The sequence below is a fragment of the Equus caballus genome, chromosome 14 (assembly GCF_041296265.1).
Source record: "Equus caballus isolate H_3958 breed thoroughbred chromosome 14, TB-T2T, whole genome shotgun sequence".
Lineage (NCBI taxonomy): Eukaryota > Metazoa > Chordata > Mammalia > Perissodactyla > Equidae > Equus > Equus caballus.
Window position 1 is genome coordinate 46,307,360 of NC_091697.1, and position 22,947 is coordinate 46,330,306.

The 22,947-nt window shown below is 38.5% G+C and overlaps 1 protein-coding gene across 1 annotated transcript in view; it reads right to left on the minus strand.

Moving 5' to 3' along the window:
• STK32A (serine/threonine kinase 32A) overlaps positions 1–22,947 on the minus strand; it is a 114,329-nt gene that overhangs the window by 61,638 nt on the left and 29,744 nt on the right. Inside the window, exons 3-4 of the mRNA XM_001501773.5 lie at positions 20,457–20,512; positions 18,985–19,136 (exon numbers count right to left, since the gene is read on the minus strand). Of these exons, the coding sequence (XP_001501823.1) occupies positions 18,985–19,136; positions 20,457–20,512 (208 nt within the window). The remainder of the gene's footprint in view (positions 1–18,984; positions 19,137–20,456; positions 20,513–22,947) is intronic.

Consider the following 22,947-nt stretch of genomic DNA (forward strand, 5'->3'; position numbering starts at 1 on the left):
AGGATCCTTTATGGTCTGGGCCTGTTTACTTTTCCAGGCTTATCTTGAAGATCTTTTCCTTCCATTCCTCACCTAGAAGTTCATGCCCTTCCAGGCTTAGAAGCCTGTGATATGGGGAGACCCGTGCCCATGTGGACTCACAGTGCTGTCCACATCTTGTTACTTTCTATTCATCTTTCAGTCTCAGCCCAAGTGTCACGTGTCACAGAGACATTTCTAACACTCATATTAAACCAGGTCCCCTGTTATATACAACCCATCTTCTTGTTCACAGAACTTATTCTAATTTGAAGATGTTTTCCCGTGTGCTTTTGGATGGACTGTTTTCATTCCCACTAAGCCATCAGGATGCATGCCCGCTTTCACTCATCTTTGACTCCTCAGTACCTGCACGCTACCTGAAAAGTCGACTCCACAAGTAGTTGTAGAAAAAACAATGAATCAATAAATGAACTAAAGAAAGGAAGGAGAAAAGCAAGGTTAAAACACAACTTTTAGGTGGGTCTGAGATGCATTCCTGAGGTTCTATTTTTAGAAATTACCATGGTTACCAAATAAGTTCAAAGAAGTCACTCACACTTGAAGCTGTCTCTTGGAGGCCATCTTGAGAGAAATCTGACCATTGGAAGAGACCTAAAATATTTTACAATGCATTGTTTCCACATTGTGGCTCATAGCCCATTAATGGGTTGTGAAATCAGTTTGGCTGGTTCTGACAAGCACTTTTTTTGAAGAAATAAGATAGACTGAATAACATAGAATAAATTCTCTTAATATGTAAAGTTAAACATTGTTAATGAAACCTTCGGTGAATATAATATGTGTCTCTGTGAGTATAACAGGGTTGTGATAAAAAATATTTTTCTCCCTGTGGATTGCAGTCAAAAAAGCTTGAAAACCACGACACTAGGAGAACCTGCTTCCTACTGCAGGACTATGGTGTCAAATCCTCATTCAGATGCTACCTGAGCACGGGTCAGTTCTGACATCTCCGTCTAGCAAAGCAAGGGAAAGGCATGACTGGTATTAGGTATCGCTTCTAAAAACTCTCAGGTTTTGGGAAAAAAAGACATTGATTGATTCATCAAAGATGGAATCAATTAAAAACACACTTAAGGACAATACAAGTGGAAAATTCACAGGTTTCAGACACACCTGGGTTTAAATATCACATGTGAATTTGGAGTGAGTCCCTTAAAGGAAACTGAAACTCAGGACATAAGTACATTGGGAATAATTTTATGCATCATGTGGCAAAGAGTAAATTAGATATAATATTTGTAGGTAATTAGCCCAAAGCATGACACATGGCATAGTGGTAAAGAACTTGGCCTTGGAGCCAGACCGCTCATTTCCAAATCCTAATTCTGCCCTTTAATGTCTTCATAACTGTAGCAAGTTATATAAGCCCTCAGCATCCTCATCTATAATCGTACATACCTCTTAGGGCTGTTGGGAAGATTAAGTGAATTAATACATATAAAGTGCTTAAAACACTGCCTGGAAGATAGCAAGTAATGAGTCTCAGCTATTATTATAACTACATTGCTTCTTCCACCCATGAATGTAATATAGCTCTGGTATTAAGCAGATTAATTTGTTTTATGCAGTTATTTCCTATTATTTTATATGCGGTAACTTTTATATGAGAAGAGCAAGAACACTTCTATTCATATAGTACTGGAGGTTCTAGCCAGTGTTATTAGAAAAATAAAAAAATAGGGCCAGCCCTGGTTGCCTAGTGGTTACATTTTGCACACTCTGCTTTGGCAGCCTGGGTTTGGTTCCTGGGCACAGACCTACACTACTCTGTTAGCAGCCATGCTGTGCTGGCAGCCCATATACTAAAAAATAGAGGAAGACCAGCAGAGAGATGCTAGCTCAGGGCAAATCTTCCTCAGGAAAAAAAAAAAAAAAACAAATAAAAAGAAAAAAAGAAAAGACATCCATATTGGAAAGGAAAAAGTAAAACTGCCTTTAATCACAGACAACATGATTCTGCTTACAGCAAATGATATAGGAAACATAAAAAACTATAAGAATTAATAAACAAGATAGCAATTTTGCTAGATACAAGGTCATTAAACAAAAATCAATTGTATTTTTCTTTGCAAGCAATGAACAACATGAACATGAAATTAAGAATACAATTGTATTCACAAAAGTTTCACAAAGAATAAAATACATAGGAATAAATTTAGCAAAGAAATGCAAGACTTGTACACAGAAAATTACAAAACTTTGCTTAGGGAAATTAGAGAGATCTAAATAACTGGAGAAACATTCCATGTTCATGGATTGGAAGACTCAAATATTGTTAAAATGTCAATTATGCCCAGATAGACCTATAGAGTCAGTGCAATCCCTATCAAGTTCTCAACAGGATTTCTGTTTTTGCATAAATTGACAAGCAGCTCCTAAAATTTATAGGGAAATGCAAAGCACTTAGAATAATCAAAATAATTTTGAAGAAGGAAAACCAGAGGAGTTTCACTTCCCAATTTCTAAATGTACTATAAAGCTATAGTTATCAAGAAGACAGTGTGGTACTGGCATAAGGATAGACGCATAGGTCGATGGAACAGAATTAAGAATCCAGAAATAAATTTTCATATTTATAGTCAATTTATTTTTGACAAGGTACCGGGAGAGGATAGTTAGTTTAACAAATGGGACAATTAGACATTCACATCCAAAAAGATGAACCTAGACCTCCACATCGTACACAATAATTAATTCAAATGGATCATAGACGTAAATGTAAGTGCAAAAACAATAAAACTTTTAGAATAAAATATAAGATAAAATCTTGGAGACTTCAGATTAGGCAAAGTTTCCTAGATACAACACCAAAATCAAGGTCCACTGAAAAAAATTGCTAAATTAGCTTTTATTAAAATTCGAAATGTTTGCACTTCAAAAGACACCAGTAAGAAAATGAAAAAGCAAGCAACAGACTAAGAGAAAATAATTGCAAAATATATAACTGATAAAGGATTATATCAAGACTTTACAAAAAACTATTACAACTCAGTAATAAGACAACCCAATCAAAAAATGGGCAAAGATATGAACAGATATTTCACTAAAGATATACATGAAAAGACACTCAGCATCATTAGTCATTAGAGAAATGCAAATTAAAACCAAATTGCATGCCCATCTGAATGGCTATCATAACTAAGACCAACAATAACACATGCTGGCTCTAGGATGTAGAGAAAAGGGAAGCCTCATACATTGATGGTGGAATGTAAATGGTGCAGTTACTTTGGAAGACAGTTTGTCAGTCTCTCAAAAAGTTAAACATAAAACTACCATATCATCCAGCAATTCCACTCCTAGGTATCTACCCAAGAGAAATAAAAACATATTTCTATGCAAAGACCTGTACACGAATGATCTTTGCTGAGTTATGCATAATTGCCAAAAATTGGGGACAAGCTCAATGTCCATCAACTGGTGAATGGACAGATAAAATATGGTGTATCCATAGACTGGAATACTATTCAGCACTAAAAAGGAATGAAGTACTAATACATACAACAACGTGCATGAACCCCATAAACAGGATGCTAAGTGAAAGAAGCCAGACACAAGAGATCACATATTTATAATCCCATTTATATGAAATTGTCAGGAAAAGCAAATTGATAGATGCAGAAAGTAGATTACTAGTTGCCTGGGGCTCAGGGTGGGAATGGTGATTAACTCTAAATGGGCACAAGGGATTTCATTGGGAGGATGAAAAGGTTCTAAAATTGATTTATGGCGATGGTTGCACCAGTCAGTAAAATTACTAAAAATCTTTGAATCATACACTTCAAATAGGTGAGTTTTATGATATTTTGAGGTATATTTTACCTCAATAAAGTTGTTATAAAAAAAAGGACATTGAGTAGTGGAAAAAAAAAGATTATGGTGTAGAGAGGTTTAAATATTCGCTCAAGAATCACATGTTAGGAAATTGTGGAGGCAGGATTGCATCTAAACCCACGCATTTAACACACATGCTGTATGCACAACAACCAATACAGTTCATGAGACAAAAAGCGTCTGAAGCTCATAATAAAATCCTGCCTGGGAATAGGATAATTACTTAAATCCCCTTCAAATTAACTCTTAAAATTCAATTGGTATGCCTCCTGGTAGTCTCATTCCAATGGTGGGACATTTCTTTTTTTTTTAAGATTTTCCTTTTTCCTTTTTCTCCCCCAAGCCCCCCGGTATATAGTTGTGTATTTTTAGTTGTGAGTCCTTCTAGCTGTGGCATGCGGGATGCCACGTCAGCATGGCCTGACGAGCGATGCCATGTCCCCACCCAGGACTGGAACCGGCGAAACCCTGGGCTGCCAAAGTGGAGCATGCGAACTCAACCACTGGGCCATGGGGTCGGCCCCTTGGTGGGACATTTCTGATCTTCAGCCAGGGATCAATCGCCATGAGGAATTTTTAAGAACCAATGTTGTCCTATGCACTAAAATAATAAAACAATTAATCCGTCTTTTTCAGACGCCGAACAGGGAGTACTCACTGTAGGCTTTTCACTGTTTATAAAAAGCATTAGCCCCTGTGAGAAGGGACCCTCGAGGGATGGGCAAAGAGGAGGTTAAGGTATGCTGTCCCATCCCTTAAGTACAAATGTGTTTTAAAACATTTCTTTGGAACAATGGCCCATCATATTCCTCCTCTTGTGGCTCCTTAGTAACTTTCCAAAGTGTATCTAGTGGGAAATTCATAAAAAAATAAAACCAAACTAGTATTATTTCACCTAATTAATTTACCATGACAAAATAGAAAACCCAAGGTTTGCAAAAGCCAGACTTCAACAGTTTATAAAAACTATACCCAGTTGTTGTTGTTGTGGTTGTGTGTGGGGGGGTGGGGGGTGGGGGGGTGTGTTTAACTGAAATACCACAGCATGACAAGCTGAGGTAAAAGAAAGGTTAATTGCTTGGATAACACTGGAACCAAGTTGAGAGAGCAATCTAAATTCTCTCTGCCCTAAGTGTAGAGGGAAGGCATTTACAACCTAAACAAGCATGTGGTGACTTCTACTCATTAATGTAGCAGAGTGAGAACATTTCCATCAAGGCTTGTCGAGAGCCACTGCTGGTGAGGACATGAAGAAACAGGCACTCTCATATGCTCTAGATAATTTGGTGAAATTTGGTGAAAGCTCCTTTGGGAACAACTTGCAGATCTCTCTTTAAAAAACAGAGTTTTTGACCCTCTAATTTCACTGCTAGGAACTTCACTATGGATACACTTGAAAAATTATACCAAAATGTACTTTTAAGGATACTCATTGCATCATATAAAATCAAAAACAGTTTGCATGCCCATCAATAGAGGAGCATGAAAATAAATCACAGTAAACTCATGCTATAGATTACACAGCAATTTAAAAAAAATGAGGCAGATCTATATTCTGATATGAAAAGATTTCCAAGATATTATATTATGAAAACAAAGTGAGGGAAAGAACAATGTATATACTATAATATGCATTGTAGTAAATAGATGCTTAATGTACATAAAAAGGATATATTAAAAAAGGATATACATGCACAACTATAAAAGGAAAATAAATGTAGCACACACAAATGCTGGTATATGCAAAAAACTTTTACGAAAATATACCAGTTATCTAAATCGTAGGATTATAAGTAATTTTATTTTTTATTTATATTTTTATATTTAAAAGGCCTAATAAACATAACAAAAATATTTCTTTCTACTCTGATATGTCTAATATACGTTGTCTCCTTGCAACAAGTAGTAAATAAGCCCTAGACATCTAGTGTACAGTATGGTGAATATAGATAATAATATTGTAATCATCAAACGTGCTAAAAGACTAGAACTTAATGATTCCAACCACTAAAAAGAAAGGATCATTATGTAATGTGACAGAGGTGCTAATTATCGCTACAATGGCAATCATATTACAATAATTAAATGTATCAAATTCACGTTATACACTTTAAATTTGCACAATGTTATATGTCAAATATATTTCAATAAAAAAGGTGAAAAATATATGTTGTCTCATCCAGAGAGGAACTAACAGAGATGAGACAGCTTCTAATCTATACAAATTATCTAGATTAGTAGTTTTCATCAAATACTCAATGTTCACATTTCTCTGATTGTTCTATAAGTGTTTCTTTCTTAAAAAGAATATTTGGGTCCCATAAATGGATCAAACAAGGTCCCTATTTTCTCCTTGGTTTTTGTGCCTTTAAAATCTGTTTTATGGGGCCAGCCCGGTGGTGCAGCAGTTTAAGTGTGCACGTTCCGCTTTGGTGGCCCGGGGTTCACCGGTTTGGATCCCGAGTTCGGACATGGCACCGCTTGGCATGCCATGCTGTGGTAGGCGTGCCACACGTAAAGTAGACGAAGATGCGTAGGGATGTTAGCTCAGGGCCAGTCTTCCTCAGCAAAAAAGGGGAGGATTGGCAGATGCTAGCTCAGGGCTAGTCTTCCTCAAAAAAAAAAATTCTGTTTTATTCTATAGCTTCCCTGACCAACTCTTCTTTCATTCTTAGTAATTTTTTGTTGAAAAAGCCAAATCATTTTTTCTGTAGCATTTCCACAGTCTGAATTTTGTTGATTGCATTCCTGTCATGTCTTTCTACATGTTCTACCCCTCTGTATTTCGTGAAAATTGGTGGTTAGATCTCAAGGCTTGCTCAGATTCAGGTTTGATTTTTTAGGAGAAAGACTACTTCACAGATGATGTGTGCACTTTGACCAGGAGGTATATAACTAGTAAGTCTATCGTTTCATGGTATTATCAGCCATCAATCATCTCAACGCCTAAATTCAAAAATTCCTTAGAAGTTGTGATATTTGAATTCTATCATTTTTCCTTTATATTTTAGTTAGAGTACTTTTATAAAGAGAAATTGGCTTTCATCAATCGGTTACTGTGAGGTCCAGTTCATACAGGAAAAGTAAAACAAATGCTTAAGTCTTTCCTTTATTTACTTTTCAAAATGATTTGTTGGTTTCCTAGAATCCTCCAAAAGTAATCAATAGGGTTTTTAATAATCATAATAAACTCATGGGTTTGATGTTATCATCCTGACTGATGTTCAGTTCATAATGTCCAGTCTTCTGCAAGTAGGAACATAGTCAAATTGGATCATGTGTCATTTAGAAATGATTTGGTGGGTTTTGATAGCTTTATGACTTTCTTATGTGAAAAGATATTCCTGGATATCTTGTACTTTTCTCCTCCAGACTATCTAGGTGATAGACATGTTCACTGCAATTGAGTTGTCAATGTTCCTAGGTTTTTTCAGCGATCAGGAGACTGAAATAGATATAGATATTTGATATGGATAAAGGTAAAATATACATGTGTATACACAAATGTAATCCAAGATAAATACATCATAAGTTCATAATGATACTTAACCTGTTACCTAGTGAAGGATACTGGGTTGTTTCCAGTCTTTTGCTATTACTGATAGTGTAACAGTGAAAAACTTCATGCATATGTCTCGTTATATTTTTGCCAGCCTAACTTTGGCATAGATTCCTAGGAGTGAGTTTGCTAAGATAAAGGTTTCTTAAAACAAAAGATAAAGGCATATCTAATTCTCGCTCAATATTGCTAAATTTATCACCATAAAGGGTGTGTCATTTTGCATTCCCCCAGCAATGGATAAGAAAGCTTATTTCCCCACATCCCCTCTCTAGAGTACCTTGTCAAATTTCCAGAAGTTTTTAATTTCAGAAAAACCCAGCGTAGAGCAAGAAGATTTGAAACTTATATAGCACTTTTTCTCTGTCTCAAAAGTAAAATTCTCCAAGGAAAAAACACACCTTAAATGCCCTCATCAAAACACACATAAATGCCCTCCTCTATTCTTGTATATCTTGTGTGTGTATCCAGGTTAAACATCCATATGTCTAAAATTCATAAACATGGATAGTTTAGAGTTTATGCAGATCTCTTTGGCAGTGGGTAGAATGGATTTGAGGGAACCACCATGTAATAGTTATAATAAATATTCATGAAAACTTCCTTTTTAGGCAGAAGAATCCTTTGTGTACATCTCAGGAGACATAGAGACTCTTGGTCTGAGGTCATCTCCCCTCTACGTTAGTCTTTCCTGACCTCTTCTTGCAAAACATAAATTGCATGTTACCCATCTGTGTTTCCCTCTCTGCACTTCCACAGTACCTAGCCATTTCTCTACTATGGAACACTCCACAAACCCGGCTATAGATGGTTGCATTGTATTATATTGTATCATGACCATTGATTTTTTTTTTTGCCTGAATTCCTCATTTGACTGAACAATTTGAGGAATTTGTGCTTTGCTCATCTCTGTATCTATCAGCAACCGCCAGCGAATAGCTTAGTACATAATAAACACTTGTTTAGTCAATGGCCATTTTGCAAATATTTATTGTATATTTACTTGCTTGTACAAGGCACTGAGGCTAAAGGAGTAAACCAAGGAACATGGTTTCCCTCTACTTAAAGCTAATCATCTGTAAAAGATTTACACAAACAAATAGGTAATTATAAAATGCGGTAAGGGCTGTGAAAGAAAAGTGCAAAATACTGTGATAGAGACTAACAGAAGGACCTCATTTTGATTGTAGTGGGTCACAAAAGCCTCAGAAAGTAATACTTGCCTGATTCAATCTATAAACTAAAGCCTCAAATAAAATGAACAAAAACCCACAATTTACACAATGAAAAAGATTGTGGGTGATTTTTAAAAATCACACATAACACGTTGTAGGTTATTTTCCTCATGGTCGGATAAAGTAGTTGATTTTCCTACAGCTGGACCTTCCTCTGGACAGAGCTTTGAATGCTATTTTGTGATCTGTCGGCTCATCTGTACTGGCTCTGGAGATGTTATTTATGAAGTGTCTCTGGGGAAAATTTGGCTTTCATTATTTTCTACAGAATCTCTCAAGATGATTACCTCAGAGAATAATATAGGCAGAAGACAGGCCAAGGGGAATAAAAACATCTTGCTGCCCATATAAAAGGAAAAGGCAAGACACACGCTCAGGTGATAATGAGGAACAATTAAATCAGACTCTTACCCAGAGAATTTATCATGAGTCCAGAAAAGAAAAAGTGTTAGAAGTTACCACTTTCTGTGCTTCCTGAGAATCACAGATCGATCGCAGAGACAACCTAAGCGGGATGAGTTTGGGTCATTGATGGGATCACAAATGGCCACCTGTGATTCAGAGAGTGTCTGGGCAGGCCCTGACTGTGCTGAGAGAAGGATGTGCTGAGTCGAGCATTTTGATCGGCTGCCTCTCCAGAGGATGAAGCGGAGAGATGAAAAGTTCATCTGGCACAGAGCATTGTCTATCCCCACCCCTCTGCCTCTCTAGCCAGAAAGGCAATTGATTTCCTTACCGACCAAGCTGCTCCAGTCTCAGAACTCCAGGCAGGGGGAGGACTTCCCGGCACTGCTCCCCAATACAGAGATTTTTACTTTGCCCTTGATGCCCTCCTCCTAGCCTCTCTGTTTTTAATGCCCCCCCCCCACTTCCCTTCTCATGACTAGTGCTTCTAGTCAAACTAGACCCACTGTACCTTCAGAAATGTTATGATCTCTCTTGCCTCTGCTTCCCTCTCATGGGGCTTTTCTATCCATCTCTATGTCTGATATCCAGTAGTTGTGACACTACCAGGGAAGCAGGAATAGGTATAATGTTTTTTTCTCAAACTGAAGTATATTAAGTTCTATGTGGTGATTTTGTCTCACTAAAACACTATCATTTATCAGGTTAAACGGCTCTTTAAATTTTTTTTTACTGATTTTGCAATTGTATTTCATTTTTAAAAGATTGACTAGAGTTTTAGAAGTAATGATACACATACAAGTAATATTAAAATAAAATATAAGTTAATGCTGAGGGTCTCAGAGAACTTGGGATGTGGGATTTGGAACCCAGATTTGCTATTGCTTTCAGGTTTTATGGTTTTGGCAAAGAATCAAACCTCTCATCTTCGGCTTACTCATTTTTATAAGGGGAAAAATACTAATTCCTATCTTACATGGACTAGTATTTGAGATATGTGAGAGAATGCATGCAACATTTTAACATAGCACCTCAAAAATAGTAAATCCTCAAAAACGTAAGCTGTCTTAAAGAGTGACTTCACATACGTATGATTTCCTCACGCTTCCCCCAGGAATATACTTCTTGAGCCTATTTCTTAAAAATATGCTTTTCAATTCATCAAACTTTGTCATAGTGAGGATACCTCTCCCAATCATAGCAGAACTAGAAGGACCTACAAATAGAATATACAACTATGTACTGCAGGGCTTTGGGAAGAAGAAAAAAAAGGAAAAAAGAGGAAGATTGGCAACAGATGTTAGCTCACGGTGAATCTCTAGAAAAAAAAAAAACTGAAACCAAAGAGAGAAATTAAGGGACACCTAAATATCCAAAGAGATATATAAATATTATATATATAAAATATATATTTATGAATTGGAAGGCATAATATTTTAAAAATATGTTAATTCTACCTGAATTAGTCTATAGATACCAGCAGCTGTAAAATACAAATTGACAAGCTGATTATGAAATTTATATGGAATTACAAAGGGCCAACTACAAGCAAGATAACCCAGAAGAAGAATTATGCTATTGAATTCTTTTACCTATAAAGCTACAGTAATTAAGACAGTGTGATAAATGTATAAGGGTACACAAATAGCTCAATAGAACAAAGTCTAGAAACCCACACTTACATGGTGATTTCACTAATAACAAATGTGTTACTGTGGTGAAATCTTCAATAAATGGTATTGGGCTAATTGGCTTTCCATATGGGGGAAAAATGAATCCTGACCCTGGATTATAGATCTAAATGTAAAAGCTAAAATAGCCATTTTTCTGGGAAACAGGATAGGATAGTTTTACCTTGGTCAGGAAAAGATTTTCTAAATAGGACACAGAAAGCACTACCCATAAAGAAAAAGATTGATAAATTATACCACATTTAAATTCAAGCTTTTTGGGTGTTAAAAAAAATCACTACAGAGTGAAAAGGTAAGTCACAGATTGGGCAAATAATTTATACTCCAAAAAGGACTTGTATACAGAATATATAAAAAACTTTTACAGCTCAATGAGAAAAAGAGGCAACCAACAGAAAGATGGACCAAAGACTTAAGCACTTCTCAAAAGAAGATTCCAAATGGCCAGTAAGCATATAAAACGGTGCCCAAACTCATAAGACACTAGGGAGATCCAAACTAAACCCACAATGGGATACCATTACACATTTACTGGAACACTTATACGTAAAGAAACTGACAACACCAAATGTTGGTGAGGCTTTAGAGCAACTTGAATTCTCATACATCGCTGATGTGAGTGTAAATTGAGACAACTTCTTTAGAAAACTGTTTGCCAGCTAAACCTACATAACTTCTAGGATCCAGTGATTTAACTCCTAGGTTTATACCCCAAAATATGCGTACTTTTGTTTACCAAAAGATACAAACAAGAATGTCAATAGCAGGACTATTTGTAAAAGTCTCAAACTGGAAACAACCCAAATACCCATCAATAGTAAGGTGTAAAAATAAATCACGGGATAGTCATACAATGGAATCTGATAGAGAATTAACAGTATATTATTGCTACTTGTGACAACATGGGTGAATCTTAAAACACAACAAAACCACTTTGCACTTCCCACTCCCAAAATAAAATTACTCACTTCCTGTTTTCTCACCAAGCCACTCCCTTTGGTCTTTTGTCCTATCCTTAGGAGTTAGCTCTTATCAAGGTCACAACCTCTATCTTCCTCTGTGAGTAGTCAGTTCCTTGTTTCCTTCTTCCTGACCTCTCAGCAGCACTTGAAAAGGTTTGCGTTCCTTCCTTTCTGAAACGCTTTCCTTTCTAGATTCTGGATGCCACACTCTCCTGATTTACCCCCAGCTAGTTGGCTAGCTTCCTGGCTGTTCCTTCTTTGTCTCGTTTCCTGAATCTTCCTCCTCTATCAGAACTATTAGAATGCTCTAGGTCTTCAGTCCTTGACCCCTTCCTTCTGTCTATCTAATCTCTCGCCGAAGGTGCTTCCTTCAAGTCCCTGGTTTAAATAGCATCAGTAAGCCAATGCTACTCATATTTGCATTTTGTTGGACTTCTGCTTGGACCCTGGACTTCTCTTCTGAGCTCCAGACTTACTACCTATTCAGCAGCTCTATTTGAATGACTAAGATGCACCTCAAAATCAACACAGCTAAAAGAGAGGTCTTGATTTTCACTATGAATCTGCTCCTCCTTGGATCTCCCCACCTTAGTGAATGACACAATCATTCACCAAGTTGCTCAGGCCAGGAGTCATTATTTATTTTACTCTTTCTTCTAGCCAAGGGGCACACATATTTTCTGACAAGGCCAACTGGATTCTCTGCCATGACTTTGAACCTTGAGTGGATGACACGAGGTTAGGAAATTGGTTGGAGCTGATTCATCCCAGCTGAGACATCCTTAAGAGGCTGTCCATTAGCTCCTGCTACCCAGATGCCCAGAAGTGTCTTTGCTCCTCACCTTCCTGAGACCTGCCTCTTCAGCTTTACTTCTGAGGCTGTAAGCTACGCCATATCCTTCCAATGAATTTCTTTTTAACTTAAATTTTCTAATAACTCCTTGCATTGTTTGCACTAAAGAACTCTTTCGTAATATTGAGGAAAAAATGAATAAGCAAATTTCTGCATTATAAAAACTCAGTTTCCTGTCCATTAGTCCATCAGTCAGACAGTCACCAATTATGTTTGGAACAATTACTAGGTACCAGACACAACAACACTGTTCTCTCTTAAACTCTTCTTCAGGAACTGCTATCCCTTCTTTACCACTTATCCAAGCTCATCAGGGTCATACCCAGGGACAATTTATTCCTATGACAAGACTAGATAATTCAGGATAACCTCCCCCAATCAAGATCCTTAATTGAATCATACCTCTTCCTAAGATAACAAAGCTGGACATTAATTAAAGAAATAAGGACAGATTTTTAGTTAGTAGTGTACTGTTGCAACAGGAAAAGAGTCCAATGTGAACTGAACTCAACTTTGATTGGTATAGAAGTGACTGGGTATTTTAAAGGGAGAATGAGAGGAGAGGGAGGGAGATGAGCAGGGGTGCAGTAGAGTCAGGGAAGTAAAAAATTACAAAAGGCAGGAAGGGGTTGGGTCCATGTGAAACTCACCTGGATGGGTTAACCAGCACTTAACAAAGTCAGGCTCCTCCCCTGCCATGGAGGCTGGGAGAGAGGGGCCCTATCTTCAGGTGTGGGCTGGAACAAACAGCAAATTCTGAGTTTTCTCAGGCGGGTACTTTTAGGAGAGCTAAGGTCATCCTAGAGATGCAGCCTTGAACTGTTAGAAACTATAGTAGTGTTTTGTTCAAGTCTTTATAGGTCAAGGTTGAAGCCTAGTCAAGAAGAGGGGTCAGAGGAGTCTGGCTAGAGTTTGGTCAAGAAAGAACCCCTGTCACCAGATGGGCTCAATGAAATCACAAGAGTCCTTAAAAGATGGAAGAGGAAAGCAGAAAGTCAGAGTCAGAGGGAGGTCTGAAGATGTTGTGCTGCTGGCTTTTCAGATGGAGGAAGGTGCTATAAACCAACGAACGCAGGCGGCCTCCAGAAGCTGGGAAGGTCAGGAAACAGATGCCCCCTACCAGAAGGAACGCCGCCCTGCTGACGGCTCAAGTTTAGCCAGTGAGACTGATTTTGCACTTCTGACCTCCAGAATCATAAGATAATAAATTCGTGGGTTTTAAAAAAAAAATTCATATTCTTTTAATGAGGTAAAATTCATTTACAGTGAAATACACAGATATGAAATACTGAATTTCTACAAATATACACCCTCCTAGAAGCCACACCACAATAAAGACAATAGACTATTTCAACCACTCCACAACCTGCCCACGTGCTCCCTTCTAGTTAATCTCCACATCCCATAGGTAATCATTGTTCTGACTAGTTTTGGCTGTTGGTGAACTTTCGGTGCAAATAACAATGCAGGGCAAAAGGAAAATAATGTCAATTATATTATGAAAATAGCTTTAGCCTCAAGTACTCCAATTCATGTTGCTTTAAGCCACTAAGTTTGCGGTGATTTGTAACAGCAGCAATAGGAAACTAACACAGCAGTTATTTCTGGGTGATGGATGGGCATTTATTATTTTCACGAGAACTTTTTGTATTTCCATACTTTATACAAAATATAGATTATTTTATATTCAAAAAATTATTTAAGTTTTAAAAAATTTAGAAGAAAAGACTTTCTAAGGCCCAGGCCAGCTCAAGCTCAGGTATACTTGTCCACTTAAGAATCTCCTCTGGTGATGGGGGCTGAGGGACATTCCATTTTGGGAGGGGCCTCACTGAGTTGTTTGTTTCATCATTTATTAAGCACCTATTATGTGTGAAGCGTTTTAGATACAGATTCTTATTCACAGCAGGACCTTCTGCCACGGATATTGCTGTTACTCCCAATTATGGATGAGGAAACCAAGCAAAATACAGCATGTAATTTGCTCAGTGCACATAGTTACCCAGTGGTGGAGCAAGGGTTCAACCTGGGTCCCTCTGACCTCAGGGCTTGCAAAGAACCTGCAATGGGTGTGATTATATGAGAGGATGTTTGTGAGTGTGCAAGAGGTGGCAGTGGCATGATGGGAAAAGAAAAACCCAGGAGCCAGAAACCTGGTCCCACCAACTCACTTCATTCATTCAACAGATATTTATTGAGCACTTACTGTGAAATGAGAGGAGCTGGGGAATGAAGCAGTGAACAAAACATACAAACACACCTGCCTCATGGAGTTTGTATTCTTGTAGGATGTCAAAGACAATAAATGAAATAAATTGATTCCTTCCGTATTTTGTTAAGGGAGTCTCACAAGATGTCCTTAGGGGATGGTGTAGTATAGCAGGAAGAGCAGGGGCTTTGAAGTCAGGATTCCTGGGTTTCAGTCCTGGCTCTGCCAGTTCCTGGCTGTGAGACTCTGGGAAAATGACTTAACCTCTTTGAGCCTAAGTTTCTTCAGGTGTAAAATGGGAATTATAGTCCCTATCAACCTAAGTTGTTAGGATGAATAAATGAGATAATATATGTAATACTCAAAGTAACAGAACCCCATTGACAGGGAAGCTATTGTTATTGATGCTGTGGCTCTGAAGGCTGCCCTGAGTTCTCATCGTCTGCAGTTCCGTGAAGAAACACTGGCCCTCTGAGTCACAGATGATGGAGCTGGCTTCCGGGGAACCCATTGTATTCAGCGAGTTCAGCCATCTGACAGGGAATGTGACCCTTTTCACACTCCTGGTACAAGCGGTCCTTTTCACTTAAAACAGATGATCTTGTCTCCAAATTTCCTGAAACCACACGTGGACCCTTTTCTGTTCACAGCAACAAGAGACCCGGGTGAGGAGAGAGCAGGGCCCTGAGGAGCTGTGTGCAGCTGCAGGCTTAATCTCAATTAACAGCAGCCCCCGGGGAAGCGCCGCGCCAGGCAGGGCTGGCTGGGCTGTTTGCGGGCTGTGGGTTGCCAAGGCTCTGTGAGCAGCCCGCAGGGAGGCACTCGCAGGAAGATTTTATTTGCTTTGCCTGGATGCCAGCCAGCCCTGTCAGGCAGCCTTCACTTTATAACTTGGCCTACATCTGACGACTGTGTTCCTGAGGAGGGCCAGGTCTGTGGAGGCTGGGAAGGCTGAATTTTAATTCAGAATGTTCTTTCACCCTCAACTCTGCTGCCCCCAGACTAGGGAACGTCCTTCCCCAAATCCCCTCAACACACACACACATGCACACACACATGCACACACACCCTTCTTCATACTTAGTCCCTTCATGCACTTTTCACAGTTTCTATATAAATGTGCCGTTTGACTACTGTCAGCCTCCCACGGTTAATGAAAATGTCAGGCAATCAGAGCTCTGTCCACTCCTGCTCACCATTGCGTGACCCACCTTATGGGTCTCTGCTACAAATTAAGCTTGCTAGATCTAGCAAATAAAATTACAAGACGCCCACTTAAATTGGAAATTTAGATAAGGAATAATTTTCAGTTAAAATCCGTCCCATGTGATACTTGGGACGTATACTAAAAATTATTGGTTATTTGAAATTCAAATCTAACTGTGCATCCTGTGTCTTATCTGGCAACCCTAATTATAACTAGTGTGTTATACACCTAAAGGAAGTGATGAATGGGGCTAATGCATGATCAACAACAGAAAACCAGACGCAGACATTTTACTGGAAAGTCCACACCAACATGTTAGGAGTGGTTGTTTCAAGGTGATAGGATTATTGGAGAATTTTCATTTTTCTATATGATTTTCTATGTTTTACAAGTTGACTGCAACAGAAAAGTTTTCAAAATCAGATATATGTATATATTCACACCCATACACACAAACACAAACTTCTTAATACTAGTGCAAAACCTACTCAAAAGAGAAACAATTTGTGTTTTCCCTCAGCCTGCAAACCAGTTTTCTGAATACATCCCCATAGGCTAGGGGCATATTGAGCATCCTAGAAGATTACTGAAAGCAGTAGTGAGAGGCCTACAAAGCATATCAGTAAAATAGTAAACAGGGGACAAGAGTTAAAAAAAAAAGTATCGTGTTATTTTATTAATCATACAATGCATCTTAAGAAAACTGGCTCTTGAAATTTTGGGGCTGTAAAAATAAGTCCAGTTAAACCAAGGACACAAAATCTTGGTTAAATTGTATATAATAAATTGAGGAACCTTTGATTTTTTTTTTCTTTGATTTGAAGAATGAGGGTGCAAAACAAAACAGACATCATAAGCTCTTACAGACAATGAGTTGAAGACCTGTCCCCCTTCCCCTGCCACACAACATCCCATGATGCTTGGGGCCAAACACCATCCAAATTTGCCTTTTGGATGCCCACACTGGTCCTCAGTGATAGGCACGTTCAGAATGCTACACCTAAATGGAGCAAGGAAGGAAGAGAACTACCATTTGTAAGATGCTTATAATGTCCTAGGCACTGGGCGTAGCACTCTATCTCATTTCACTGATCAAAACAACCCAAGTTACACACATGAACCCTATCTCATAACAACGTGACTTAAAAATGATAAAGTAAACTACTCACAATCACACCTCCAGAAGCATGGCGACGTGCTTAACAGTTGTGGAAAGAGTGACTTACATTTGCTGTGCTCTACTTACTAAAGTGGAAAGCATTTATTAGAAGAAATAAATACAGTTTCTGAAGATTTTAGCTCGAGGTTTGAAAGACAAAAGGATTTTCTGCTGTGCTTGGAGGAATGCCCCCTCCCGGCTTCCAGTTCTGAATGTTGGGTCAGAATCATGGGGGATGGGCACTCTTCCTTCTCCTCTGTCAATATTAACAGCGGCAAATGTTATACTGTGAGATTCAGTGTGAGAAGGGAAGAATAAGGCATATGTCATGTTATCACCAAGCCAGCGTGCATCCAGAGTGTTGCCTGGAATGACACTAAGTTAGCAACGCAAAATCGGTAAACTTTGGCCCACTTAAAGTCTCCTAACACCCATGTTATAAAAAAAAATAGGAATAGAATGAAATCAACTTTGCCTACTCTGCGATAACAGACAAGCACGAAAAGGCAAAATGCTAAGTATGTCCTCAGGAAAGGTTCCTGTTCTTAAAGGAGAAAATTAGTTGGTTGAACTTTCAAAGCAGGAAAATGTGACTTTGAACAAAGGGAGACTGTGAAGTGAGAGCAACCTGTCATTCTCAGGGTGGAGGGAGACGGGGGGAAAAAGCAATTTGATGATTGCTAAGGCTGGGGAAGAAAGAGCTGCATCCATTTAACTCTTTACGTGGCAGCATTTTGAATAGGCCACTCTAAAATACTGATTAAATACACTAAGCCTGAGCCAAAATTAGACTCCACCACATTTGAGTGGTGCATAAACCATAATAGACCTATTTCCAAGTCACAAAGAATCATCTTCCTTTCAACTACGGGTAGAATCCTTGAACAAATTGTATCCTAAGTGAACTGTATTAATTAAAAATGGAGAGACAGGTTTTATGCACTGATTCCTCCAGAGAAATGTCCCTAAACACACAGAGACATTTCAATTATTTTTCCATTAGTATTCTCTGAATAAAGACTTTTTTTCCTTGCCTTTGCTAGTAAGAACTGCTTGGTATGCATATTTAAATAACAGTCATACTGAATTAGCTTTAAGAACTGGCTCTTAACATAATGGATACATTAAAAAGTAGAGCAAAATGGGTGAGCCACATAAAGACCTCCATGCACAAGAAAAGAGCAGGAAGTAACAGATAATGCCAGTTTCTTCGCTATTTTCTAAGCCTTGGATTATGATAACAGCTTTGAGAGCAGATCGCAGTTACTTAATGTCTAGCCCCTGACATAAGCTAGCTCCAGCTCTGTTAAAATCTATTTGCTGAGAAAGGCAACACCTCTCCTTTTTCAACTCACAGGCATATATATGGCTGCTTAAGAAGTATGCTGCCAGGAAACCAGTTTTATTGCCAGTCATTTTAAGGAGAAGGTGTTTTGTATGAGTTCTAAAGATCAACCTCACGTCAGCCAGTGATGCCATACTTCGTACCTCAAGTCTCTGGCCCACAGTTAATGGGGGAAAAGTATCTAATGAGTGAGAAGACATCTAAACTCATTCCTTATCAGCCTACTTAATTACAATGCTTTAAAAAACTATTGACCTAAAAACGAGGGGAACTATGACAACTGAACCATGCAGTATTTATTGGTGACAGCAAAACAATTTTGTTTCATAAAGTCAAAGAAACCAAGAAGAACAAAAGCCCTGGAGGAAGAGCCTAATGAGGATTTTGCAAATGCACACCTGGAAATCAAGATGCATTTATGCAACAGTATCTGAAGGTGAAGGTGGGAGTGTCTCCATTCAGAGGTCCAATAAAAACACTTACCACAAATTAACCAAGAAAGGATGCTCCAGACCCTGCATGATCTGGAGCTCCTTGAAGACATTTCTCACTTCGTTGCGCTCTACACACTTTTGTTTGTTCATGTACTTCATCGCATACATCTTCTTGGTATCATTCTTCTGTACGATGCAGACCTAATGGTGCAAACCAGAATGACAAAGTGATTAGGGAGATGACAGATCATGGAGATGAGAGACAGAACAAGACTTGCTCTTTAGCACTTTAGCATGGCTTGGAGGACTTATCACTTGCAAATTCTATGATGCTAAAGTTGCCACTTAGCTCCGATTTCAGAGCAAAAAAAACAATTTTTTCCCCCTGCACCAGGTCAATTCCTAAATCTGCTTCCTCAAACAAGTTTGCTGGTTTTCGCTTTTGGGGTTTTTCTAAGAAAGCATTTTAGAGAACATAGCTGCCTCCTTGTCAGGAATCTTTCAATAGCGATTCACATCCTATGCTTCTTTGCACGACTGAAATGGACATGGCTAAACTGTCAAGCTGAACAATACTGTGCAAAGAATTTCTGTATAACCATAGGTGGTGATATAACCAAAAAGGATTTTAAGCCCAATGTCCATAGTTTAAAAAAATTTTTAGAGGTTCATATAATGCCTGATAAAGTAGACAGCAGATGGCTTTAAAATACAAGTTCAGGGGCCCAGCCCCCTGGCCGAGTGATTGGGTTCCGTGTGCTCTGCTTCGGTGGCCCGGGTTTTGCTGGTTCAGATCCTGGGTGTGGACACGGCACCACTCATCAGGCCATGCTGAGGTGGCGTCCCACATAGCACAACCAGAGGCACTCACAACTAGAATATACAACCATACTGGGGGGCTTTGGGGAGAAGAAAAGAAAAAAAAAGATTGGCAATGGATATTAGCTCAGGTGCCAGTCTTAAAAAAACAAAATAAAATAAAATACAAGTTAAATATGGAATATTCTCTCAAAGTATGTCTCCACCAAGAAACTAATAACCAGGGTTTGAATCTAGAAGGCTTGTACAAAAAAATCAGACTGAATCTGTATATTTTTCATGGTAGCTTTTTGAAAATGAAACCATGATACAACCGGGAAAAGAAAATAAATTAGGTGGCCTCTTTCCCACAGGAAAAGATTTAACTCTTACATTAACGACATAACTGCTCCTGAAGGTACAGCTGGTACAATCTGAAAATGATTCTGAAATGTTACTCTCTCCTGAAGGGAGGAAGTTAAACTCTACTGACAGTAAATGGATTTGACTTTGAGATAATTCTGAGAACAGTATATATTCATTATGTAGCTGCCTGTCACATACTTTCCTCACAGTGTGGTGACAATTTTATAAAAATCTATTATAAAAACACCTCCGAAATGTCATTCCGTGTGGTCCCAGTAACTCAGTCCTCAGAACATTCTCAGACTCTGATCCCTGAGCTATATAACCCTGTTGGTGGTTAATCACTTTGGTTCTCACCTTCCCAAAACTGCCTTTCCCAATGGCCCGCAAAATTTCAAAGTGGTCAAAGTTGACTGTAAAACAAACAGAAAGAACATCGTGAGTGATTATCAGTTGCTCTTTAGTAGCTAATAAATAATAAATAAGGATTGGGCTAAACCAAAGTACCTTGTTTAAAACAACTTTCCAGACTACCTTAAAATGCCCATTCATTCATCCAATAAGTATTTCTTACACACTTATTTATGCATTAATCACCATGCATAGTACTGAAGGATATAGTAACAATACAGTGAAAATAGTCTAGTGAGGGCTCCATACAGAGAGAGACCCTAATGGATTAAATAGTCACAAAATAAATGGACAATTAAAATTCCTGCTGAATGTCAAGAAGGAGAGAAGTTATGAGGCTCTAAGAGCACATAACAAGGGATCTTACATAGGTGGCAAGGCCAGGAGGCACATCTCTAAACACAGACGATTACAGAGAGATCTGGTCCTCCATACATATGGCTCTACTAAGGATTTGTGCTTTAAAAATCTTCTCCTCACAGCAACCACTCTTTTGTATCTGAATGATTTCAGTTTTCCCAAGTAGGACACTATTACACTCATAAGTTTATAAAATACGCCAATCCCTAAGGCACGAATACCTAACAGATTAGCATGAACAGGTGTATGGAGGTCCACTGAATGGCGCTTTGAGGTGAGATGAGCTTTGAGATCTGCCATTTAAAACTTCAGCTCCCGGAAGGCAGAAGCAGCAGATGTTTATTTTATATGTAGCGTGGTCTCTTGGGTCTGTGCTCATGAAATGCTTGGTGATGAGAAGAACAAAGTATGGATTCTCTCAGACCGGTGACAATCTTTGGTTTCTTGCCCTGATGATCTTGAGAAAATGTTCCACTTTGTTTCCTGGTTTTTGAAATAGGGATTTAGATGAGTAAAATTCCAAATGAAGGATTTGAAGAGTTTATTCAGAAAAAGATTGTGAAACACTTGAAGGTACCACTCTTCTCTTTAAAAAGACTTATTTTATCTCTTTTTTTCAAGAATCATTAGCTCCTCCTGAAGAAAAGAGATAAGTAAAGGGATCGCTTAAGGTCTTTCCAAGCTGTCTGAGGGCCGAAACATTTTTGTGTGCGTGTGTGAGGAACATTGGCCCTGAGATAACATCTGTTGTCAATCTTCCTCTTTTTGCTTGAGGAAGATTGTTGCTGAGCTAACATCTGTGCCAATCTGCCTCTATTTTATGTGGGATGCCACCACAGCACAGCTTGACAAGTGGTGCTAGGTCCGCACCCAGGATCCAAACTCCAGGATGCCTAAGCAGAGAGCATGAACTCAACCACGACGCTACCAGGCTGGTCCCTCGAAACATTTTTATAATATGGCTTAATCATCACTTCCTCTTCTGAACTCCCAAATCACTTTATTTCTAACACGAAACCCATGTAATCATGAGAGGCAGCATGTATATTACAAATAGCCCTAGATTTAGACTCAAAATAACCATGTGACTTCTAATAAATGACAGACTCTCTGAGACTATTTTCTCATCCGAAAAAACAGGATTGACTCTTCTTGATAAGAAGAAAAGACCTTTCACCTAGAAATTGCCAATAAACCTATTTACTTAGGTAACATAGTCAAGTGAATGACTTATCTTCCAGAACTCCTTGAGTTCTGAGTTTCTCTCATCCTCTAGATCCTAAGTTCTATGAGGGTAGTGATGATATGTCGTTCTGCTCATTCTGGTTTCCCTAGCAACTCAGAAAATTCCTGGCTTGAGGCAGTTGAAAGCAAAACTTTTTGCACTTCCCACAGAGCCTAGCACAGTGATTTACACATGGTTGGTTCTCAGCAAATAAATCAACCTAAGCCATAAGCATACACACGAATCCCAAAACAATCACTTTTTGTAAATATGAACAGTGAGAGCATTTGGGTCTTCTAAGGAAGTGTTTTTCAAATTGAGTCAAGACCCATTAATACATTATGAAGTAAATTTAGTGGTAATGAGAGGCATTAAATATTTAAATGGAATAGAACCGATTAGAAAATATTGGAAATGCCTCAAATGTAGTAAGCATAGTATTGCCGCTGAAAGATTTGTTTCTGTTTTATATATATGTGTAGATAGAGTGGATCGTGATATAATTTTTTTTTTTTTTTTTTTACTGTGGGTTGTGGTCAAAATAACTTGAAAAATACTTTCATAAGCTTTCTCTTAGGTTTCAAAGTGACAAAAACCAAAGCAATGATTTCCTCACACTCATTACCTGAGGCTGAGTTATATATTATGTACCACGGAAGTGTTCAAAAAATGACCAGGATTTATTTGCAAGTCTAAGATTTTATCTTGAGCAAATCCAATAACACACTGTGATTTCTCCACTAGCAGCCTAGCCTAGAAGGCTGTGGCGACATTATGGGAACACACAACAGGGACCTACGAAGCACGAAGTTCCATCGTGATATGAATCCACTTTATGAACCATGTCTCTTT